Source organism: Tachypleus tridentatus, chromosome 3, assembly GCF_004210375.1.
Source record: "Tachypleus tridentatus isolate NWPU-2018 chromosome 3, ASM421037v1, whole genome shotgun sequence".
NCBI classification, from domain to species: Eukaryota; Metazoa; Arthropoda; class Merostomata; order Xiphosura; family Limulidae; genus Tachypleus; species Tachypleus tridentatus.
The window spans coordinates 93,860,593-93,886,946 of record NC_134827.1 but is presented as its reverse complement, the minus strand read 5'-3'; the positions used below and the strand labels follow the sequence as shown (position 1 = coordinate 93,886,946).

The 26,354-nt window shown below is 32.8% G+C and overlaps 1 protein-coding gene across 3 annotated transcripts in view; it reads right to left on the bottom strand.

Moving 5' to 3' along the window:
* Positions 1-2,284: 2,284 nt before the first annotated feature.
* LOC143247496 (dolichyl-phosphate beta-glucosyltransferase-like) overlaps positions 2,285-26,354 on the bottom strand; it is a 47,203-nt gene continuing 23,133 nt past the window's right edge. For all 3 annotated transcript variants that reach the window (XM_076495731.1, XM_076495732.1, XM_076495733.1), the window contains 7 exons: positions 25,292-25,338; positions 21,092-21,253; positions 13,614-13,724; positions 8,215-8,274; positions 5,482-5,633; positions 3,764-3,849; positions 2,285-2,560 (listed from right to left, as the gene is read on the bottom strand). In XM_076495731.1, coding sequence (XP_076351846.1) covers positions 2,445-2,560; positions 3,764-3,849; positions 5,482-5,633; positions 8,215-8,274; positions 13,614-13,724; positions 21,092-21,253; positions 25,292-25,338 — 734 coding nt within the window. In that variant the 3' untranslated portion in view covers positions 2,285-2,444. The remainder of the gene's footprint in view (positions 2,561-3,763; positions 3,850-5,481; positions 5,634-8,214; positions 8,275-13,613; positions 13,725-21,091; positions 21,254-25,291; positions 25,339-26,354) is intronic.

Below are 26,354 nucleotides of genomic sequence, written 5' to 3'. Positions count from 1 at the left end.
ATTAGACAGGTTACTAGTATACAAAATACTGGTTGGTTGAAACATAAGTACTATTTGATTAGACAGGTTACTAGTATACAAAATACTGGTTGGTTGAAACATAAGTACTATTTGATTAGACAGGTTACTAGTATACAAAATACTGGTTGGTTGAAACATAAGTATTATTTGATTAGACAGGTTACTAGTATACAAAATACTGGTTGGTTGAAACATAAGTACTATTTGATTGGACAGGTTACTAGTATACAAAATACTGGTTGGTTGAAACATAAGTACTATTTGATTAGACAGGTTACTAGTATACAAAATACTGGTTGGTTGAAACAAATAGTATTTGATTAGACAAGTTACTAGTATACAAAATACTAGTTGGTTGAAACATAAGTACTATTTGATTAGACAGGTTACTAGTATACAAAATACTGGTTGGTTGAAACAAATAGTATTTGATTAGACAAGTTACCAGTATACAAAATACTAGTTGGTTGAAACATAAGTACTATTTGATTAGACAGGTTATTAATATACAAAATACTGGTTGGTTGAAACATAAGTACTATTTGATTAGACAGGTTACCAGTATACACAGTATTGGTAGGTTGAAACATAAGTACTATTTGATTAGACAGGTTACCAGTATACACAGTATTGGTAGGTTGAAACAAATAGTATTTGATTAGACAAGTTACTAGTATACAAAACCTTGGTTGGTTGAAACATAAGAACTATTTGATTAGACAGGTTACCAGTATACACAGTATTGGTTGGTTGAAACATAAATACTATTTGATTAGGCAGGTTATTAATATACAAAATATTGGTTGGTTGAAACATAAGAACGATTTGATGAGACAGATTATTAGTATACAAAACCATGATTGAAACATAAGCACTACTTGATTAGACAGGTTACTAGTATACACAGTTTTTAATTTGTTGAAATACAAGATCTGTTTCATAAAATTAAATATATATATTATAATAATAAAATCTTCAAGCAATAAACCAAAACATATTAACATGAAATTTTTAAATTATGCTGCACATTTTTAAAAAAGGATCCTAGGGTACAAGCTATAATGTGGGATTATTAAATGTATCCAAGGATTTGGAGGTGGCTGTGGTAGTAGGACCCACATTGTGGTGGGGATACACCATCTATCAGTCTTAACCTCCAATTCACTGGTCTCACGTAACAAAATTAGAAATTAGTAGAGCAAAATGTGGGTGCGTAATCCTACAATGTCCCACATCTATATCACCCTTCACTGCCTGCAGACAGTTGTGGGAAGGTGACTGCTCTCCCAAGTTAGAATAAGAAAAAGATAAACATAAAAAGATGAAAAATAATAAATAAATAAACAGAAAAAGAAAATAAGATACTACCATTTGGAGGTAAGTAAAATAAAACTTGCCTCTTGAAGTTAGTATTCCCACCCCCAATATGGTAGAGGCACTAATTAACACGACCTCAGCAAAGTGATAGTTTACTGTGACTGTCGTGATTTTATACACAGCTAAAGGTGTACATCCACATGAAGTAGTGCCAAGTTCTTAGATGACTTTATTTTTAACTAAAAATTTTAGTAATTTTTAATAAAATTTTGCTGATTTTACTTTCTTTGTATTTATTTAATACATATTTGTATTTATTACAGAATAATTTATCTGAAATGTCTTTATTAAATCCATTAAGTATTTCTTTTCAATTTCACACAAAGTTACTCAAAGGCTATCTGTGCTAGCTGTCCCTAATATAGCAGTGCGAGACTAGAGGGAAGGCAGCTATTCATCACCACCCACCACCAACTTTTGGGCTACTCGTTTACCAACGAATAGTGGGATTGATCATCACATTATAACGCCTCCACGGCTGAATGGGCAAACATGTTTGCTGCTACAGTGGTTCAAACCCGTGACCCTCAGATTACAAATTGAACACCTTAACCCACCTGGCCATGTTGGGCTCCATTAAGTATTAATTTTCATATCAGTGTAAAAACATTTTGAATAAAATATTGTAATTTATTACAAATTTTATAATATCGAATAAATGCGAAGTTATAATGTTTATAATACATGGGTATGACATTTACATATATTTTGGGTTTGGTAAAGAAATTCCCAAACAGATGACCAACCTTTGTTTTTCTTTTCATGTATCACTCTTGAACTATAATTTTAATTTTCCCCACTAAATCTTATGTTAAATCTTCACCCTTTTATGGATCCCACTGAATAATGTGAGTTTTGTTAAAAATATAAAAATACACCAGCAAAATCAAAAAGGGCATCTCGATTTATTTTGTTTTCAACAAACAAATATATACAAGCTTGGTCCACAGCCTCTGAAGAGTACAGACATTTTAGTAAATAGATAGTTTTATATAATTGAAAACCCCATTTTAAAAATTGTTCTGAACAGAACAAAAGTTTACGAATTATTTATTCAGTGGTTCACTTTTAATCTGCCAGATTCCTATTTGGTATTTAAACCATATGAGAAACAAGTCCTGTCCCATCTGCAACCAGCTCCAGAATGGTACAATCTTGGACCCTAAAAATAAAATACCTTCAGTCAAACACACAGAATACTGGTATTTCTTACAAAAAACATTATAAGAAAATAACTCTAACAAGCTTCCATTTTATTGCATATATAAACTGAAAGACTGAGACTGATTCTAATGTAATCCATTGGTATAAAGAAAAGTAAGTTCACAGTTAAGCTAGTTTAATTAAGCCTCATCTTAACCAGAGGACTAATTGTCTGTTATATGCAAACTGTGTTCATCATTGGTCATACACAAGGTTTTGAAATAACACAAATGGATCAATACAGATCACACTCAGCTAAGGGATGTTCCAGAATACTTAAATTTATTCCAGCTTTCTCATACAAGTTTGAAACCATCTGGTGATTCAACAAATAGCCTAGTGAGCTATTTGTGGTATAAAATGACAAACAACCATTGGTATTTTCAATGGTAAATTTCTGTTTTTGAATATGTATACATTAACCTTACTTAGACATACAGAAACATTGTACAGAAGATTACACAACTGAACATTTTTAGCATCTCAGTGAAGTTTATGATCAGGCTAATGGAGTGGTTGGCTAATCTATTTTCAATTTTACATAAATGACAATGGTTATAAAATTGTTATTGTTTTTAAAACTATATATATAAATTTGTTTATTATAATTTTATCATCTTTAGAGAACCTGAACAATTGTCTATTTTTTGTTAATCATCTTAACAGTAAGTATAAACTGTACTGTAGAACAGCAAGAAGGCCAACTTTTATTTTACATGCATTATCATTAAGAAGTTTTGTAAAAAAGACAGTTTTAGGTCTTTTTTTTTTATTACAAAATTGTAATATACTCGTTGCCAAGTGACACATCAGTTTCACTACAAACTTTGATATACTCATTACTAAGTAGCACACCAACCTCGGTACAAAACTGCGATATAAACATTTTGAGCACATGCTTATAATAAGTTTTCGTCACCCAGTCAAGCCACCTCAACACTTTTATTTTTTTTAAAAATGAGTTCCTTGTTATTAAGTTTTAAAACTGTGATATACTCAGCATCATGTGGCACATCAACCACAGTACAAAACTATGGTAAGATAAACATTGTTAAAAACCTTTAATAATACCAATAAGTATACTGCAGATCATCCAGTTTAACCACTTCATTTTAGTTATGCTAAACGTGCTTAAGGTCAGCTCTGTGGTTAGTGAACTCACCTTCTATTTCTGTCCACTTCACAGCCACTTCACTGATAGGAATTTGAAAGTACTGAGCTAGATACAGAAGTTCTACATCAAAGGCCCTGTTCATAAAACAGTATGAGAAACAAAAACTAAAACATAAATTTTATTACACGATATTTTAATAAGCACAATTTAACTCAATACACTAAGTGCACCTATACGTATTAATTTCTATAGCATTAATAGTAAACATTTAAAAGGTATAGGTGCAATGATGGTGACCAATCTGTTGGATTTACTATTATGTATTTATTTCAATATCACTGTTTCAGTTAAATATATATTTAGAAATGCGTATTAAATCTCAAGTATAAGAATCAACAATATATGTTTTTACAGAAGCACTACTGCACCATCAGTATTGTTGCCTAAGCCAAAATTTCTAGAAATTCTCCTAAAAAGGTAACCAATGCAACAAAGAGACAGTATATATATTGTTGGTTTGCTGCAGTTGGTATACCATACACCTCAGAAGCTATAACTGTGATTAAAGCTTATTACTCAGGAAACTACAGATATTTGACCTAGAAATTTATATATTTTGAACATAATAAATCATTTAACTTCAGTGGATTACCACTGAATGTTAGTATTTCTATGAGGACATTAGATAACTACAGCAGTAAAACAACTTGTGTGATTAGTGAAGAGCTTGTTAGCTACCTGTTAAGTGAACTGTACTGATATACACTTGAAATTAATTCACTCATCATGAACCGTCAATAAAATATTCAATTCCAGAGCATATAGAAAACTCAGTACTGTTTGCAAGTTTGTAAAACTTTTGTATATAAATCAGTATTTGTGACAGCCATTATTATAAATTGTACTGTGGTTTGTATATTAAAATATATTTGTATTATGAAAAAAAAGTGTGTATCAATCTTGTTGGCAAACATCATAAATTTCATACAACTCTATATTTAATTAACTTCTAAACTTAAATTATGATTCAACTCAGTTTTAGGTTATTTGAAATCATAATGCATTACATAATAAATTGGAGACTCATTCGAAATAAATTCTAATTTTAATGTATGACCTTAATATCTACGAACCAAACACCTAAAGATATCTATTGATATTTTTAGTGCTACACAACAACTAATCAATGAATTGCATTCAGTTATAAATGAATTTGTAAAATGTGAAAAGTCTGATAATTTTAATTTTGTTGCTCCATTTTTATTTCTAATATGTAAATTTAAATACAACAACTAGTCAAAACAATGGAACTGTAATACAACTAAAAACATTTATGAGGTATATCATGTCAAATAAAACAATATGGCAGATTTAAAGACAATGGTGTAATAATAAACCCTCTTCTGTTAGGAGAGATGCCCATAAAACAAGTTTTTGCTTTACAAAATAAACAAGCTCATAATGTAGAAAATCTATCAAATAAGGCATAGAGGTTGTTTATAAGGTTACATACTGTAGTCATACAGTAACTGACAGAAATCTGTACTAATTAGGCTGGGAAATAACGTGTTGACTGAACTTTCACCAATATTATTACAAAAGTCAGAACATCAAACAATAATGAAAAACGACAATATCCGATTTACAATGTAATTTAACATTTAGTCAACCCAATAAGATTCTTTATGGATGTAGTTTGTTCAATCTAAGAAAATGAAGATTGTCATACAGTATTCCAAGTAGACTGGAAAATTAAATCCACTTACCAACGTTTCACATGTAGATTAGGAAACAAGAGCCTAGCTGCTTCACGAGTGAAAAGTTTAAAACCACACTGAGTGTCTCGAACACCTCTAACAGCAAAGAACCACACCATACAGTGGAATCCAAACATCAAGAAGGTCCGAAATACTGATCTCTGTATAACACAGTGAACAGCTCACTTAAAAAATATTACATTATATCTATAAAATGTGTATATATGTTTCATTGTAAATATACACAAATATTATAATGATTACCAAAAAAAACAGTCACAAGAACAAATGGATAAGTATATTACATTATATCTACAGAGATGCCAACTATTTCAAATGACTGAGCATAATGATTGTAGACAGAGCCCTTTATCAGTTGCGGCTACTAGGCCTGACCAATGTCTCTAAGCTCTTTATTACAGTGGAGCGCCATTAAGCTGCGGACCAGTAAACAGCGAAATCGCTTAAGCTGTAGCAAGTCTTGTGAGCGAGGATTATCGCGGCTCACCGCTAATTTAAGAACGTGTAAAAATGCAGCTTACGAATTTAATCCTGGCTTTATAACCTCAAGGGAATATTTAAAAAGGATTTGCTTTAATTTGGGAAATAAATAAAATATATTACAATAGAAATCGACCGTTAATCTACCTTATCCGCTCTCTATGTCAGCTTTATGGAGGCCGCCATTGTTACCGAATCACACCTCTCCATACATTAAAGTTAATCCGCGGTAAATCCATGAAAAAAGGGATCAGTAATTAAAGTATTATTTTTAATTCGATAATCCAATATAATGATCACGCAATGGCCCGGGTGAGGCTCCTCGGCGGAGCTGTTGGCGACTTCGGCTTTTCAGTCACAAATGTTTAAGTTGCGGTTAAGCAGGTTGACCCCCCAAATACCTCGGCTTAACAGCACTCCACTGTATTATGTTATTATTATAACTATTATTATTTATTACTGCTATAGATTGTTCATTTATCACTGTGTTTTGTGTATTTAATAAATAAATTTAAATTTTTTTGAAATTGTCTTATTTAGTTCAGAGTAACAAACATACTGGTAAAACAACACTGAACATGCACAAACAGTAAGCAGAAAAAGCCTTTGTGCAAGGACTAGTTTATATCATGTTTATGACACTTATTGTAATAGTTTTGCAGCTGTTGCAGCCTTTGCTTTCATGAGAATGTCTCTGGATGGTTGAGAGTTATAACAACATTATCCATTTGACTGCATACACATCTTGTGTGTTATACCTCTCAAAACTGAGGTGCTCAAGTTTGGTCTGAACTTGCTTTTGTTTTTAGTCACCAAACTAAATATCCTTTCACTGTCAGCATTAGAATGGAAGATCGTAAGAATTCCAAGCATAACCCAAAGAGAAATCTTTGATGACTTTCAGTTTTGGATCAGCAACCTCTGTGTGAATCAGAAGTTCATCATTTAGAGGGAAATGTTTCATCATGTAATTTGTAACTCCAATATATTATTTCTTGACACTGGGGTAGAAGCTGATCAGGTCCAGGTCCTTTTCATATTTAACAATGTATTCCTTGGCAGCATTTCCAATAGAAACTACCTCATCAGATTTGTGTAAGGATTCATTGTTGTAGTTAAGTTCAGTGATGTTGCCTTCAAGATATTCTGGCTTGATGTATCTGACAAGTATATTTTTAACTTGTGTAATCAGAGTTCTATGCATAATGTGTATGCAAGGTTCTTCTCTTTGCAATATCAAATTGGCTTGCTCAAATAGAGGAATTGCAGACTGAAGAAAAAGACAAAATAACAAGTTCATTTTGTTGTCTGAGAAAACTGTTAACTTATATAACTTGCTCTGCACATAACTTTTCTTGGTTATTTCCTTGCTAGCTTTCGTTTTCTTCTCTTTTTTCATTGATTGTCTCTTCTTTAGTTCAAAGTCAAACTGCCTAAACATATATTGAGTTATATCAAATGTTTCTTTGTCTGCTTTTGAAGACTGTTGTCTTGTGTCCCTGTGTGGCTGAGAGGATATCCTGACTGTTAAATCCTTCTTGTGAACAATCACATTGGTGTTTCTATGCTGCTTAGAAAACAAGAAATACCCATCTATGCAAGCTCTGATTGGCTGACAAGCACTGATGACGTAACTATGGATTCCCCCAAGTATCCAGTATGGAGAAGCACCGCACTCAAACTATTGGTAGATGTCAGAGATACAAATATTTTTTATTATTTCAAGTACAAACATGATTATTGCAAGTAGCCATTTGGACTATGTCTTTTATTTATTATCAAAATTTATTTGTATCTCACTAGAAATTTTCTTTTCACCCCTTTCAAGACCTGGAGAAACAATTTATCACTATTGTATAGGCCTATATAATATATAATAATTTGGGAGTTGCAACAAGTCGTAATATTTGTCTGTATGAGCGTATAGTCATAATGTATACACCTAAATCGTAATGATTATGCTCAAATCGTAATGGTTGGCATCTCTGTATCTATTAAATGTGTATATATCTTTCATTGCAAATACACACAAGTATTATAATGATTACTTAAAAAAAACAGCTGCAATAACAACCTACCTATATGGATAAGTATATTTTGAAAATACAGTGAATCAAAAATATTATATCATTTGTACACATCACCTCTTATGAATTTTTTTTTTTATATTAGCCCTATAGATGGATGTTTTAGGAATTAACAGACAAGTTGCAGAAATACAACTGTTGTATAGTTACAAACCTGTGCAATAGACTCCTTTTCCAAATGTGCTCTTGATCCCACAACCACCACCATACTTGCCTGAAGAAAAAAGTGAAGGTAAATTTATTTGTACTTACTTTATTATCAGTAAATAATATTACAAGTTGAGAGTAATCTCATCAAAACTAAAGAACGAATATAATTTGGAAAATTTCCACAGCAAACTAATGTTCTGTGTAACAAAACCATTTCAGTCCAAAGGACTAAAACTGTACAGTAACTCAGTTGTGCGTAAGCTTGTCTCAATGTGACAGGTAGTTAAGGTCCTTTTTGTATATTAATTCTATGGTCTTTAGTAATGTAACTACACTTGTCATGATCGCAAGTGCTTATTACATATATAAGGGTAAATATTCTTCCCAATAACTTTACAAAACGTATAGAAATAATTTTGAAATTTTGAGCATTTGTGAGAAATTTTGGATTATGAAAAGATAAAAAGGACAAAAATAGAGAGAAAAAGAAAATCTAGAAATAAAAAGATTAGGAAAAAAAAACTATACATTGACTACTGGCTTTTGTCATAAATGTGGTACTATTATAATTGTCCTTTCAACTGGTCAAACATGGTGAAAAATTCAGGAAAAATAAATACTTTGTTCTGTACATAAACATGTAAAAATGTAATTCAATTTTAAACCTTAGCATGAGTTAAGTCAAACTGTACTGTTGTCATGCATAAATTTACTGCAATATCTGCACAAAATGGAGTGCCTTGAGGTTCTAGTTGTATAAGAAATGACCATGTTTCATATTTAAAACAAAATTTCCCACTAACTACCTTTGGTGATATTTATCTCATGACACTCTCCACCTATGTTAGTACAATCTTTATCCTTGTTCTGTATGTAAACACATCATTCAGATAATGTTATCACTTTTCTTTAAGACTGACTCAATTCCAGTCTCTAACACCAGCTCCGATGTGGAGAAAGAGTTGGAGAGTGTGACAGGAGGCAAGTATAATTAAAAATATATATTTTCATTGGTCCTTCTACCTTATCAATGTGGGCGTTATCCACAAAGAAAGTATCTGCATAGATCATGGGTGTGTCAACAGAAGGTTAACACCTTCAGAGAGGAAACCACATTACATCCAGGACTTCATTCATTTACTGTGCATAGAAGTTTACATGATCTGTCATAATTATATATATTGGCAAGGTTCCAACCAGATAACCAAGGTTCTACTACTTAAGGGTAGAATTATGGGGCAATAGTCCCTATATCCCATGTTAGTGGCAAGGGCAATTGGATTACAATCTGTGTGTGTTTGTGTGTATGAACACACACTTATGAGTGGATCCAAACCTGTAGCCATAGAGTGGTGTGTTCCAAGCCACCAGAATCATGACAAGAAGATAAGCAAACCTGGAGTGGACAAATCTTATATTCATCTTGAAGAAGTCTGAAAGGGAACACCCCAGATTCGGAATGATGTAATCATGTATGTCTTACACAACTTTACAAAACCAGAACTCATCTGATTTGCAATTATGAACACTTATCCTCACTTGCTCCCAAAATCATGAGGAGAATGTGGAACAAATTTCACTCAATGAAGGACTCATGATAGGACAACTCTGCAAGTGGAATTATGAGAAGACAATTGAATCTTTTCCATGATCAATGAATTGAACCAATACTGATCAAGAAGAAGAGCAAAGCTCAACCAAACTAGAGAGCTGAGCATTAAACCTGAACTAGTATTATGAGTATGCTCCCAAGTATACTGGTATCTCTCCTACTGACAGCAATGTCTGTAGGTCAGTAGCAATGAATGCAAACTTTCTTTAAAGGTGATACATGGCATATGATAATCAGGTCAGATGTAATACCAATGAGAAAACTGGAATGGTCATGTGGGACCAAGGACTCAAAACAACTTGTATGTTTGCATGCTTATAAGATGTAAATCACTCAGGAAATGTGCAGATCACATTATGCTATCAAATTACATTACTCACGAGCTACAACAACTTGTACAAGCAGATCGTGTGTGTCTTGTAAAACTTTTTTCATTATTATTATTTATTTATTTTATTTAATCTAATCTTAACTAACCTAAATATATCCTTATTTATACATTTTAGTTGTTTTTATAATTATACTTAAAGAAGAAACATGAAAAACAAGAAATAAAATACTTATCAAATCTTATTTTTTCTTGTTCTTGGTTGTCGAAAAGAGTTAACCCTAATTCATTTATACTACTCATATTATTGCAATTAATTATTGATAATTAAATAATGCTCCAAACAATACATACTGAAACATACAAAAAGTAGATATATTATCTAACCTCTCAAAATTCTTCTAGCATTCTATCTCTGAGACAACAGTCGTTACAAATTAATCAAAGCTAGTCATTAACTTTCTCATGAGAACAATGTTCACACTCTGAGTAAAACTGACATTTAATGGTTCAGAACATAATGTTATACAACACATTATTTTGGAGATAAAAAAAACTTGAGTTTCTATTAGTTATAGGTAATATATAATTAAACGTAAGAGTGAACGATTAACAAAATACGAAAGAGAGGATGTAACAGGTAAGCGTGGCAGGAAGGGTCTTGTTTCCTATTCAGTATCTCTGTAACCAAACATAGTTTAAGACTATAATAAATGTGGTTTATCTGAGCAATGATGATTTTATAGAGAGTAATTTATGTTTAATTCCATACTTTTTCGAGGGGTGGTAGATAAAATACAGATGATGGCATGCTAAGAAAAAATGTATCATGTGTGCCTCACTATGATAAATTCGGGACTTTTTAAAATATTGCCTTGTAGAAGTAAGAACTTAAAACTTCTATACTATTAACATATGGATTATTAACTGATATTTTATGCTATTCTAATTGTTATAACATAAACAAAAAGTAGTCTAATAAAATATTGAATACAGGACACTAAAACTTTGTGTTGCATGCAGTAAACAAAATACCTGTGTGAATATGGTTAATCAAAGTATTTGTGAAGAGATAACACTCTGGAAGAGATGGCAGTAAAGGAACCAATATCTTAACAACCCTTCAAGATTGAAGAATGATACTAAGAAAACTGGGGAATCTTACTGCATCAATATTTATGATCCCTTGTCATATAAAAGACCAGAAAAAAGATCTCTTGTACTCTCATTTTAAAAGGTATGTACAGAGGATTTGAGTGATGCCTGCATTCCCAGAGAAAAACAACTATCCATGCAGTCAGAAAAATGAAATTAAAAATACTTAAACTGTTGGCATATTGAATTGGACCAAGAATACACATCCCAGCCCTGAGAATGAAGCTTGCCTTGGTTGTTTCTGAAATTAGAACCAAGATGTGATGTTCTGACAATTGGCAAGGTGGTGCCAGCAGTATCAAGGTGATGAGAAAAAAAACAAACTTGTACAATATAGCAGAACCCATGTGAAGCAGATGCTTGTTCAAAGAGGAAAAAACCTGGAGCTGCAACACTTGACCCTTGCACACAAAAAAATACCAGAAGTGATGGGTTTCCATAATCATGGCAACGTGCAGCCAGATACAACAAACTCGGACATCCACAATTTCAAAAATAATGTCAACTCAAATTGAGGAATGAGTAACTTGTGAGCCTTGGAGAATCTAGGCATTAATATCAACAAAAATGGTCAATGGCTGGACACCAATCTCCTGTCTTCTTATCTTAGGTCAAACAACCAATGGGAATAAAATCTTGGAATAATTTGCATGACTCTTACCATTCCTTGACCAACTAAACTCTAATACCGATAGAACTAAGTTCCCAATCCTAAGGATCTGCAGGAGATGGAAATTCTTTGGGTTGGATGGATAAAAGTGGTAAAAATGTAAAATAAATTACTAATCCTGACTCAAGGATCTTTAGTGTTCCTGAATCCATGGGTGAAGTTGCCACACAACCAGACATTCTCATAGCTGAGCCTCCCCCAGACCTTGACGGCAAACAATAATCACTGACACTGCTGGCAGCAATCCAAAGCAGCAGAACCCTTAAGTTTCAACAGAATGTATCTTGGATTGCAATGTACTGAGAAGCCAATGTCAGGGTTCAGAACACATGAAGATGGGTGTAACTATGATCCCCTATGGGAGCTGATAAAATTCAAGAAACCAACAACAACAGGAATAAATGTAGAAGCCAAAAGCTGAACCAATGTGCATGCTAAGAATGGTTTCAGCTTGTCATCACTGAAAATGATGATCTGGCTAGTTTTCCAACAAAGTGAAATAAATGGAAATCAAATGTTGGATTGTAGAGTTGTTTGTCTATAGACTTATCCTGTCCCATTAGGGAACACTAATCTATTCAGCTTAATTATAGAAACTCTGCTTTTGACCCAGAAATTCAAGGAGCAGGTATAATATTTGAGAATCTAAAAATTCTTCCACCTGACAGTGGTAGGCTAAATCACAAAGTTCCGTCAACCATGCTTGATAAGACATAACTATCCCTTCACGTAACTGAGAACTAAGCATCACAGGAGGAACCACAATGTCTGTGAATGAATAGAAAACTATAAATTTGTACCTGGGTCTCTTAGCCATTATATTAGGTGCAGCTTGAAAAGCAATCAAGGAAGGACCCAAAACATCACTCTTAATGAAACAAAAGAAGAAAACAAATCAAAGACAGTTTATCTCAAAGTGGCCTCCTTTTTGTTTTATATGTCATTTAAAGACTGTGTTGATTACCATCGATTGGAATAGTATTTGGTGAAATATGTTTGTTTTCTTGGAGCAATGCAACAATGGGCCATCTGTTGTGTCCACTATATGGAATAAAATCCCAGATTCCAGCACTGCAAGTGTGAAAACCCACCACTGTTCCACAGGGTGAATGAAAAGCCAACAGACTAAAAAGAAAGGCAGGAAAAGATTTCCTCTAAAATGTCAAGGATTTTTTTATAAAAATCAACTAGATAACACAGAGATTGTTCAAAGTATTTCCAAACGATCATTGTACTGGGAAATTTAGTAGTGATGCTTTGTTGAGAAAACATCATAAAATTATCTGAATGAAATGCTTATATACAGTACCAGGATAGAGGGTGCACTGATGTAGGTGGAGAGTGTCATGAGACAAACATTGCCAAGGGCCATCAAGTGAAGTATAAAAGACTGGAGCAAGTGATAAAGATCAGATCAATGATTAGATAGGCAAATGAAGAAACCCTGGCAGTTGAGTAATAGCTGTATGTGTGAATGAAGTAGGTTTTGGAATTTGTCCCACTTCTGGAGAAATGTATGTGGATGTTCATGATAGTGCCTAATAGAACTTAGGAAAGTCCACAAACATGGACAAAAATATTAACCTCTTTATACCTATCAAACAATTTTTTGTACTTTATAAACACTTGTATCTATACCTTATCTGCAAAATCTTTCATACTCTCTTCAAGTTTCTCAATGTCTGAAAACTTTGTGGCTCCATCAGCATCAGCAAAAAGCAAATACTTTCCACGAGAGCACATCATTCCCTGAAAGAGAAATAGAATTTGTAAAGCAAGTTCATCTGACTAAAATTTTTCTACAGTTATAAACAAACTAGTTTCCATGTATGGTAACAAAACTGTTGTTTTCTTTTGCAATAGCTCAGCAATAAAATTCCTAATTTCTAAAAAATCATTTCAAGAGAAAGAGGAATAATATAAAAACCATTTTCCATGAAGTTTGAAATTTAAAGCTTGTACTTTAATTTCTTTGTTTGAAATGACTGTTTTTATTAAACCATGATTTAAGGAAAAACAGAAACTTTTGTGTGTTTGTTACATTATATAAACACCCCTGAACACAAGTACAAAATTCATCTATAGATATTGCAAATGGTTAGATTAATCACACAAAGTTAATTGTTTTCAGGCAGTGACTAAAGGAAAAATAGTAAAGGCTTTGTTTTTGGAAGCAGATACATTTCTATAAATACTTCATTAGAACCTGTATTGCATATCAGTCAGTATCTGTTTTTTATAGGTCAAGGAGGTACGTGTAATGGATTCACCATAATATATTTACTTGAATACTTATGCTTGTTTCAGTACAGTTTTCTTTTTTTGCATGTGATGTACACTGTTGGCTATATGTTGCACAAGTCCCATCTGTTCTCTAAAGTTGTACAAAAATCTTGAGAGCAAAAATCAACAATATTTGTTTTACAACAATATTAGTGCTTTTAAACATTGTTCAAACTTGTGTTTTTCATATAAAGCAGCTAGACAAGAGACAGTAATAGAAGAATATTATTAGTCAGTGTTACAGGCCTCAGAATCTATAACTGTGATTAATGCCTATTAATCAGAAAACTACAAAACTGAACCAGAAAAGTTTGTAGATTTTGAACATTGTGAACTGTTTAACTTCAGACGTTAGCATTTCTACGAGGACATTAGATATTGTCATCAGCAAAAGCTTATAGATGCTCCAAGCTACCTAACTATCAAAAGAAGTGCACAGGTGTATTAATTAAGAAATAATTTGCTCACTGTGAACATCAATAAAAGATTCATTTCTCGACCGGATAGAAGACTCAGTATAGTTTGTAAGTTACAAAACAGTTGTAAATAAATCATTATTTGTAATAACCATTATTATAAATTGTATTGTTGTTTGTGTGTTACAAATATTTGTGTTAAAAAAAACGTTTGTATCAATCTTATTGGCAAGTATTACAAATTTGATACATATTAACAATAAACTTCTAAATTCAAATTTCGATTTATTTGAAATAATAATACATAACAATATAAATTGGAGACTTGTCCAAAATAAATTACAATACGTAACAAATAGAATACAATGAAGAAAATATTTTCTGTGCATACATCTTGTTACAGAAAAACTTGGGATTCTGTGACACTGGTTTTTTTCAAAACACCTATACATAAAAGTGATTTGAGCTCTGCTTACAGTTCATTATAGGAAGAATTAGTAATTAACTTACAGTAGTCAACTAGCCTAGCACGTTAGGTAACAGACCTAATTTTAAAATGGTTTCTTTCATTAACTAGGCTAGTATGTTTGTTCTCCTGACCTCTAAAGGGCTTGTTCCACCAACTAGATTAGCATGTTATATATTTTGTATATCCAAAGGACTTAGTCCACCAACTAGGCTAGCATATAATATATTCTTGGTCTTGAAAGGGCTTATACCACCAACTAGACTAGCATCTTATGTATTCCTGGTCTCCAAAGGACTTGTTCAACTAACAACACTAGCATATTCTGCATTCCTTCTCTTGAAATAAATTATTATGTCAACTGGACTAGCATATTTTATATACTGGTCGACACAGGGCTTATTCCACCAACTAGACTAAGCATATTACGTATTCATTATCTTATTTTGTGATTCCTCATAAACAGAGGAATATATATATAAAATAAAGAAGATAATAATAAAAAGCAGCAAGAAATAATAAGAATACATCAATGGGGGAGACAAAAAACTGTCCTTAAAGTTAGTATTCCAGCTACCAGTGTGATGTCTGGACATAAATACCAAGATGTTAAGGTACTACTACACTAAACCCAACTAATATTATTAATACAGCTTCCAACCTCCACCCTTTATTAGGTGTACTTTGTTTGACAATATTCAATGGCTACAATCCTCAATCTCAGAAACTGAAAAGACAGATCACGAGACCAGTCTAGTCACTAGGCATCCAGGGAGAATCAAACAGATAGATGTAATCAACAACCCAAAGGTAATACAACAGATATACAGTAAGATAGTAAGAAAAGGTGAAATATGAAAATGTACAATGTACTAAATCCAACTTTATTTATTATACATCAACTGGAAAACAGTCTATACATCTCTCAAACTTTTACAATGATCAGTAGAATGTTCTCCAATGAGTAATACAATTTGGATGTGAAATGAAATCAAAATGACATTCTTAAGGTGATTGAGAAAACATGGAAAAGATCTGTGAACAATGTGTACAAAAGAGGCAGAAGGCTCCATCAGTACTGAAAGGTGGCAGATATATTGCTTTTTGACTTCCTATAAGGGAAGCTAATATCTCACAATCATGAAATAAATACCTGTAATGAAAAAAATAAATATGTTGAGGAAACTGAGATATAGAATGTCAAATGCATCAATTCAAGAAGAAATTAAAGACAGCAAGGGACAAATGTCAGCACGAATTGGCTAACAATCAAGCCACCAAGATCATCTTTGATAAAACAACAAACAATTGCCAGCCGTGAAGCCATAGTTGTTTAGTTATAATATGAAAAATGGACATACAAGGCTGACGTAAAAGATGTTCTCATACAAGTAATGGGGTAATTTATCTCTGAAAAAGTTGATGTGACAGCAGAAACTATGGTTGGAATAATCAAATTGGAACAATGAGGAGAGCTTGATATCTTGGCTATATCAGTGAAAGAAGGCAGAATGGAGGGTAAGCATAATGGAATAGATTATCTCAATTATGACTTAAAGTATTCCCTTTCGTGATAATAGATCTAGAATTGGAGACCATTAGAATTGAAGAATGGTTGTCCATCATTGTGAAGCCATAAATCAATGGATAACCCAACCATTTATATAAAACCATTGAAAGAACAAAGGTTGGGTTATCCACTTTGTGTGGAAAACCCAATGATCTTGGGACTAGGACAATCACAGGGGTAAAAGATTGAAATGAAGTAGAAAAAGGATACTATTCATAATATCTCATTTAAAGGAAGTATGTGCGAGAACAAGCCACGAGAGACCTTCGTGAAGTGAACCATCATCCTTAAAGTAGAAAGGATATCTCTGGTGCTAAGTGTGAAAAGACAGCAGTTTGCTGAAGAATCCCTCTATTGTGTTGATCTAAAATCAGTTGGTAAAAACTTATATTGGGTGTTGTGAATGATAAACCCAAGAGACATAAATTAAATTCGTCCTGTAGACAGAGCAAGAAGAAACCAGTTGTCCATATAAAAGTGGAAGTTAATGTTGAATAATTGGAGATGATTGATAAAGCCTTAACTACATGACACAAAACGTATTATGCAAAAGCCAGGACAAACAGAAGGAAGTAAACTGATAAACTTCCTGTGCATCAAAAAAATGTAGAAAAGGGCAAGATGAAGGATGAATCAAGGTACCTAAGCATCTTCAGCATCCACCATTATCATCCAATGTGCTCATCAAAGAAACTTTTGTAACATTCTCATATTTTTCATTTTGAAATGAAGAGCAATTTCTCTGAGATTAGATGGATCTATCATAACTTCAACCTCCCAGTTTCTTTGAAATTACAAAAAAAAACATGAATACAAATGGTGAATCATTTCTTCAGTTACTTTTCTTTTTCTTTTTTTTGTAAGAGATCTGAAATTTCCTGATTCAAAATTTGTAAATAAACTAGATTAGAAGGAGATAATGAAAGTAATGAGAAAGACCAGACTGTAGAATCCACTAAACTCAATGATCCACAAGCCAAGGGTATTACATATAATAAATTAACCTAGATAACTGCCCTAAAATGACACAAATCATAGCATGCAAATAAAAACAATGATGAAAAGGCAAGGAAGAAGATTCTCTCACCTAAAACGAGTTAGGGGTCTAGTACTTCTGAAGAAAGACATGTAGAAGATGACCCTATTAAAAGGCTACAATTGTCAACAATAAATACCTGGCTTATAGCAGAAAAGCTGAACTTATGTGGTTCCTCCCTTACTGCTTGTTCAATAACCCACTTTGAAGGTGGGAGATTGAAAACTTTTTGCAACATGATACATGTAATGCATTGTAAAACTCAGATGCTGTTGACAGGTCAACTGGTTGGTTCTTGGGGTTTATTGACACAAAGCAATATGGCTATCTGTGCCAAGCAAATGGTATGAAAACTAAAACAAAAAATAAAACTTTATACAGAGTAAAAATAAATTAAGTTAAAAGTGAAAACAATGTCTAAAAATTAGGTAAAAACCTCAAATAAAAGTAAAAAAGGTAAAAACACAACCAATCTGGACAGTGTCTCCATCGCTAAGATGTCAAACATCAGGTGTAAACCCTTAAAGAAGACATGACTAAAATGGTGCTGATGCTCACATTCATAACAACATCACAAAAGTAAAACATGGGCAGTTGTGATTTGAGTGTCACTAGAGTCACACATTGACAGATCAGTCCCACATAAAAAAAAAGTAAAAACATTGTGACCAGTGTGTAGCCTTAGCTGAGGCAACTTTTTCCTGTCAATCCTTATGGAAACAAAATGGACCAACAACAGCTGTAGAATGATCTAAAAAAACTTGTTAGGAATTTGATCACCCCAAATCAAATGTCAACTGATGCAAAGCTAGGTCCTAACCATAGGACCATAGTTTACATACAGGACAGGAACAGTGTCAGTGTAAAGAGACAGTTAATGTTCTGCTTAGCTTCCGCATGACCTAAGGCAAGAGAAATGGCTACAACTCAGCAGTGAACACAGAAATTGTAGAGGATAATATCCTGTGAGCAATCACCGAGTCACAAAAACCATGCTGGAGCCCACAAAATCATCTGATAACAAATCATCCATAAAAATGAAAACAGAAGAAATGTTTGAAAAATATTTGGCAAAGAGAAAATGGTACTATCAGTTTGAAGTAAGCATTTTCCTCAAATGACTCAAAGAAAGGTCACAAGTAGGATGGTAATTAGCCTTGGCAGGATGGGCTGATCATCAGACCCAGCAACATCATCCAATGACAAACCCACTTTAGCTAGTTATGGGTGGATACAAAGACCAAAGGGAAGAATGGCAGATCATGTATTCTAAAAGAGTACAGCCCATCAAGGGTGGAAGACACAACCCTATGTGGGATGCTGTTGTAATGATTGAAGACTGGTAGCATACTGAAAAGAAAGTTGTAGATGGAGGTGAAGAGAAGGTTCATTGGACTTTAGACTGGCAAAGTGCAGAGCCAAAGCACCAAATTGTGTACAGATTCCAACATTTTCAAGGCAGAGAGCTTTAGTAGAACCATAGACCAGAAACCCATAGTTCAACTTGGAACATATGAAGGTATGGTAAATTTTAAACACAGATCATCAAACAGGATGTTCAGGGTCCTTGTACAATTGATACAAAACTGCTTAATGTGAGAAATGAATTTAAGCTATAGCCCAAGATAAGCCCTAAGAACTTTGCCTCAGAAACCATAGGAAGAACAACAAAACTGAGATGGAGCTCAGGATCAGTGTGTAAACCCCACTGGTGGCAAAAATTAATACAAATATTTTTAGAGGAAGGAAATGCAAATGCATTTGCTGTGATCCACTTCATCAAGCAATGACTGATAAGAAATATAGAAGTCATCAACATAGAGACTGTTTGCAACAGTAGGAGGAAGTTGTTGAGTGATAGCATTAATCTTAATACCGAAAAGTGTGAAACTTAAAAAACAGCCCCTGAGAAAAGACTGGAAAAGGAGTTGAACTCATATGGACTTGGAATTGCCTGTCAAGAAGAAATTATGAATAAAAATGGGTAAACAAACATGCAACCCACATGAAGGGAAGTTCTTCAAAAATCCAAACTACTGTGTAGCATCATTATCCTTTTAAAGATGAAAGAAGACAAAAACAAAACAAGATGCTCTCTCTTGAGGAAGGCTTCCCTGACTGAGGTTTCAAAACAAATAATGTAGTCCACGGTAAAGCCCTGTCAACAAAAACCACATTGGGTGGGTGAGAAAAAGAACCAAAGAAGATGTACATTAACCATCCTCTCCAAGATGTTACAAAGACAGCTAATCATAGCAATTGGATGATAATTAGAAGGAATCTTGTGATCCTTTCAAAGCTATGAAAAAGGGAGAACAACAGCCTTGTGCCAAGCTTCATAAAACACATTCTCCTATCAAATTCAGTTAAAAACAACCACAAGAAGAGCAAGGAAAGCAAGAGAAAGATGGTGCAGCATCTCATCAAAATATCAAGTTCAGCTGATGTGCTGCAAGACCAGTAAAGAGCAATCTTAAATTTCACAAGTGTAAACTGGTGATTAAAATTGTAGAGAAGATAAGTCTGAAAGGAAAACAGCAATCTGTCATCCAAAGACTTGATGGCCAAGAAGACAGGAAAAGAGACAGAAGTACTGGAAAGGTGGAAAAATTTTCCCCAAAAGCAATGCTATATACATCAACATCATCTTGGCCATTGAAAAGCAAGATGGAAAAAGGATGGAAATAATACTTTCCACTGACCTTCAGAATCTTGTCCCAGATAACTTTGGAAATCTTGGAAGAAGAAATACTGTCTCTGATGACTGACCATGGACTCACTGGAAAACAACATGGTTAGAAAGAGTGGGATACCTGCAAAAATAAAGATCCTTCCCTGTGAGGTCACCTAACCATGTACAGAAATCCATCTCAAGGGGTTTGTTGACAAAAGGCACATAACTACAAAAAAGTCTACAGTACTTTGAAGCCAAGTCTACACAATATGAAATATGAACCACACAAAGAAAAACTAATCATTCAAAGCACAATTAAACCCAGAGACTCTGCAAATAATTTTCATAATCTGTTTATCACACCTCTTTACTAGGATTGTACCCTAATTTATGGATTTAAAAAACAAAATATATTAAACATATTAACTGTAACAGCTACTATAAATTGGTTTATAAATGAATTGTTTAAAATACATTTACTTTGAAAATAAATAGCCAAACAGATTTTTCTTATATTGAAAACAATACAAAGCAAAAAACAGAATTGGATCACTTGTTTTAAAGAACAGGGAACATAAATACTACATATTACTGCTGAAGCTACATGAATTCTCAATATATATTAAACCACAGTTGAGAACCAAATTCCAAATAACATAAAAAAATCTTACATCTTTCACAACAGCTCCTTTTCCACGATTCTCCTTACACAGTAAGAGCCGAACTTTATTTATTCCAAACTTACGACTGTACTGCAGAGCAACCTCTGCTGTATCATCAGTGCTTCCATCACTCACAATCAGTACTTCATAACTAAACTCCTCAACCTTGCTCTGAAAAGAAATCATCGAGCTGATAAAATTAATACAATAAAACATGTTGCATATTAATATCTTTCATACATATTGATAAGTATCTACAATATTTGAAGAAAACAAAAAAATAGTTTTCTTTTAACAACAACAAGAACAGTTCTACATTAGGTTTATTGTAGTTTTAACAAATAAACACATTTTGCTTATACAGTAAAATGATTATGGCAAGAAATATCAAACATTCGGTATAATGGCCATGAGTCCTGACAACCTCAAAGACAATTTAACTTCTGTAACAAGTTTTTATACTTGTCAATTTAATGACTGCCACATAACATATTCTAAAAACTAGTTGCAGTAACATTCAGTGAACCACTTATTTTTTACCCCCCTAAATCCCTAAATACTTGGTGTGTATTATAGCAATCATGCCTTATAAAAAACATGGAGACAAATAAAACTTACAGTTCCAAGTTAACAAACTGAATCAGCAACAGGTTATTTAATAGATAAAGTCCTAGAACAAAAACACAGCACACAATCATAAGATTGAAATCTATAATGCATTCTACATACAAAGATCTCTAATGTTTATCAAATTTATTAAAATTTTAGTAAAATGGGTGTAACTAAATTGTTCGCATACACAAGTAAAGCTACTGACTGTAACTACAATTATTCTAAGGGTTTGGTCGATTATATTTATAACTAAGAGCTCCACATTTAAATTATAACAAGTTAATTATATTTTTAGTGTACAATGTAAAGCTCATTAAAGCTACAATAATGCTTAAAATAAACTCAAGTTAGACAACCAGTATACTACTACTTTTTGTTAAGTTACATTTAACTCTAGGAAAATGATTAATTGTTTTTGAAAACATGAGTTTTTTAAAACTGAAGTATTCCACGTAGGTTCATCTAATTGCTTGAGTCAAAGTTTCTATAAATCTTGTAACCTTATGCATCACAAATAAAAATGATACAAGCTATTGAAACATTGCATTCCCTTACTTTCATAAAACATTTTCAAAGTTAACAGTGACTGTACATAAAAAAACAACCATAATTAGTTAATGGTTTAACTAATAAGTAATTTATAAAAACAAAATCTATGAATACTTCAACTGCCTCATTTGAAGATTAAACTTTCAGAAATTATACATCCAAAGCAAGCACATGCTTAACACTCAAAGTGTGATACAGTATCTGCTAGGTAGCCCACATGGCCACTTAAAAATCAAAAGTGCCACTAAAAGTTTGACTACACAAAAATTGATCTAAGTGGTTCTCAACCAGGAAGAACTTGTGACAAACCATGAATGGACCATAAAAGCACTCATCAGTTATGTAGAATTCACAAACATCATTTCTGCAAATACCTGCGCAATGAAAGTTTAGCTAAGGTATCCCCACTTCATTGTGCTATCCATGTTAGTGAGCAGTGAAGCTGAGAACAAAGTTGCTTTGTTTTTTTGCTGTGAATCCCCAGATTAAGATATCCTGATGGATTTGAAAGTTTTTAAACTAAAATACCTACCAAGAATGGACCTGAAAAAATAACCAAGGACAGTCAAAAAATGTAATTTTTCTTTGCCTCACTCACAAAATCTTCAACTAAACAACTACCAATGAGGCAAAATAATTAAATTTGAAGATTGTTTTTGTGTTTTGATGAAATAATTTGAAAATTACTGTTGTTAAAGCATGAGAGATTTATTCAAGGTAAACAAGGATATCTAACACTTCATAATAAAAATTAGAGAAAAACCAAGACAGCAAGTTTCAAGGATGTTAATATCCCCCTTCGATTATGGGAAATTTTTATAAAGCCAGCATTAAAATTATGCAAAATAGAACAATATGTACACATGCATATGTATCTGATTTACAGGTTTAACACTTAAAATAAATAACAGAGGACCATTAAAATCAGTGTAGAAGTTATGTTGAATTTTATTTATTGATGTACTTTGACTTGTTATTCATGATAGATTTAAATTTTCACTAGAATTAGAGAGGGTCAGGTTTGGATTTATCTACTGATAGGGAAGAGTTTTCCCAGTTATCATGTTGTTGTTATTGTAATATAAATTTCTTAATATGAATTTATTCTTGACATTAATTAGTAATTTAAGTATAATGCCACATGTTCATATGATTTCATGTTTGGATTGCTTGCGAGTAATTTTTAATACATGAATTTTAGGAATAAGTTTTCAGGATGTGTTATTTTGCAAAGGACTGTTTCCCTGATGACTTGTGTTATGACATTGATGACATCAGAGGAATAATTATCACTTTTGGTTTGATTGTTCACAGCTGTAATATGTCTAGATGGTTCAAGGCTCACTAGATTGTGAAATTAACATATAAAAATGTTAGCATGTCTTGCACTAATCACCTGGGAAACATTCTAAAATAGTAATCATGAACAAAAGAGGAAACATACCTATGGAAAAATGTTAATGCCCTATAGATGTGCTAGAATGTGTTGGAAGTGCTTTATGCAGAATAGGAGTTCCATGCATAAAATTTAGAGTCTAGTCTTACCTGGTCATGATGTTGTGATAACTGGGTTAGTATGTTTGCTAGTTACTTCACTTAAAACTTTAACATTTACATTACATAAGTTATTACTAAAATCATAAACTGCACAATTGAAAAAAAATGGCTTTAGAACCCAATGATTAGATCTCTCATTTCCAGTAATAGTACTGGTCTTTCGATGACAAAAAAATTCTGTAGCTTTGCAGGCACTTTTAGCTTCTTCTGATACAAAATATATTGTTTTGGTTTGTGTTTTAAAATGGCATGTTCTCAATATAAAAACCATAACTTCCAAAATAATGGAATTTCCATACATTTTTGGCTATGGCCTGATTCTAGTTATGTTAAATGTTCAACTGACAAATAAGGCAAGATACACTTCTACAACATGCCAATCATGAGGCTGTATTCTCAAAACTATTAGTGCTCTATTAGCAAAAAAAGTGTATTAACTGCTATGGCAACAAATTTTCAATTTGGCACAATATACATGTGCATGCAACAGTTACAGACTGTTCATGCTAACAGACCACTATAAACTTTCAGATCCACATTCTCTTCTCAACATACCTTACAGAATATTAGGTCACAATCTTCATCATAGCGTAACTAGTTATTATCACTCACCCCTGTATCAACTTTTGTTCTCTTTTCTTTTCATACTCAAGGTCCCATTGCCTTATTTTGTGTTATATTCTTTCTTGAATCATCAATAATTCGTTCTCTTGATTTAAGACAATTTTTAACTTTGAATTATTTTTTGTTTGAATTGGACAACTGTTAAACTCTGAGACTTTCAATATCTTGCAGCAACTCAATAATTCAGTGATTTTTCTGATACCCATCACTATTCATTTTACAAAGAATTATACGACTGGCCCATAAAAATGCATTTTTGGGGCCAAAATGGCTCTATAAAAAAATAAGCATGAGCCCTGATTAACTTTCTGTTAAACATAAATTTATGAAAGTTTTACTCATGTACCACTTGACTGCATGTTTTATGGTTATGAACTTCTAAAAAATAAAATAAGCAGTTGAAATACAAAATGCATCAGCTAAAAGAGCCCTGATTCTACTAGAACACTTTAATAACATGATCACAATTATAAAGTGAAATTAACTAGAATGCACTTTAATATCATCACCTGGAGAAATGAATAGGCATTAAATCACATGTTTATGTTCAATCACAGCAATACCAATGAGCATCTTAACTGATGTGCAGTAATTGCTAAAACAACACATGCAGGTTTTATAAGTGGAACTATAAAAAAAAGTAATTTTCAAAGAAGGCCCTTTAAATCTAATTGAAGGTGTACCATTAAAGCTACACTTGTTAATAAACAAGTTTTTTGGCATGAATATTTTAACAATTACCATATTGTATAGCATCAATATTATTTTATTAGTTCGTTACTTCTTCAACAATTAATTTACTTGACTCGCATAAATAGTTGAGCATTATATGAATTTCATTACAAAAACCATAAAACATAAACTCACACATCTGTTTTCCAAATACTGAAGACATTCATCAAGCATAGGAGATACTATAAATGGAAAAAAATATGAACAATTAATGCTGAATACTCTTACCTCAATAATTAATATACAAGTTGTATTCATTCACTTAAAAAAACTTATCTTTGTAAGTTTAAATAATAAAAATAACAGTTTTGATGGCCTGGCATGGCCTAGCGCGTAAGGCGTGCGACTCGTAATCCGAGGGTCGCGGGTTCGCGCCCCCGTCGCGCTAAACATGCTCTCCCTCCCAGCCGTGGGGGTGTATAATGTGACGGTCAATCCCACTATTCGTTGGTAAAAGAGTAGCCCAAGAGTTGGCGGTGGGTGGTGATGACTAGCTGCCTTCCCTCTAGTCTTACACTGCTAAATTAGGGACGGCTAGCACAGATAGCCCTCGGGTAGCTTTGTGCGAAATTCCAAAACAAACAAACAAACAAATCCAAAACAAACAGTTTTGATTAGCATAAAGTAAAATGTATACTGGCACAATCACAACTTATTTGTAGTGTTTTTTTTCCTGCAGTCTACTAAAATGTTTTCTTTTATAAGCATCATACAACTTCTGTATAACCTAAGATTCAATCCAATCATATAACTGTGCTTTAGAGTTACAACTAAGACCAGATATGCTTTAGAGACTGAAAGGCTTAACTGTGTGAAAATTTTGCTATTTCTTTTGGTTATGCTAATTAGGCTATGTTTTGCCCTTCAATTTCCTCCCCCATTTCACTGTCTGATATTTTTATTTAATCTCAAATCTTTTCCATGAGATACCTTGATATAAACTTTATTGTATGTAATGCTTTTTTGTTGATAGAATCATGAAATAAATCATGATTTACACAAACAGAGCTGGATGATTAACTCAATTACCTATGAATATTGAACACATTAATTAGTGTCACAAAATAAGCAGTTAATCATAATCACAATTAAATTAATATCAAAATTAGTGTTTCTAATTAACTCCACTTTCTAAATAATTAAAACACTACCTTTATGATTTTTCATTATTATTTCACACAAATTCAATTTTTCTCTC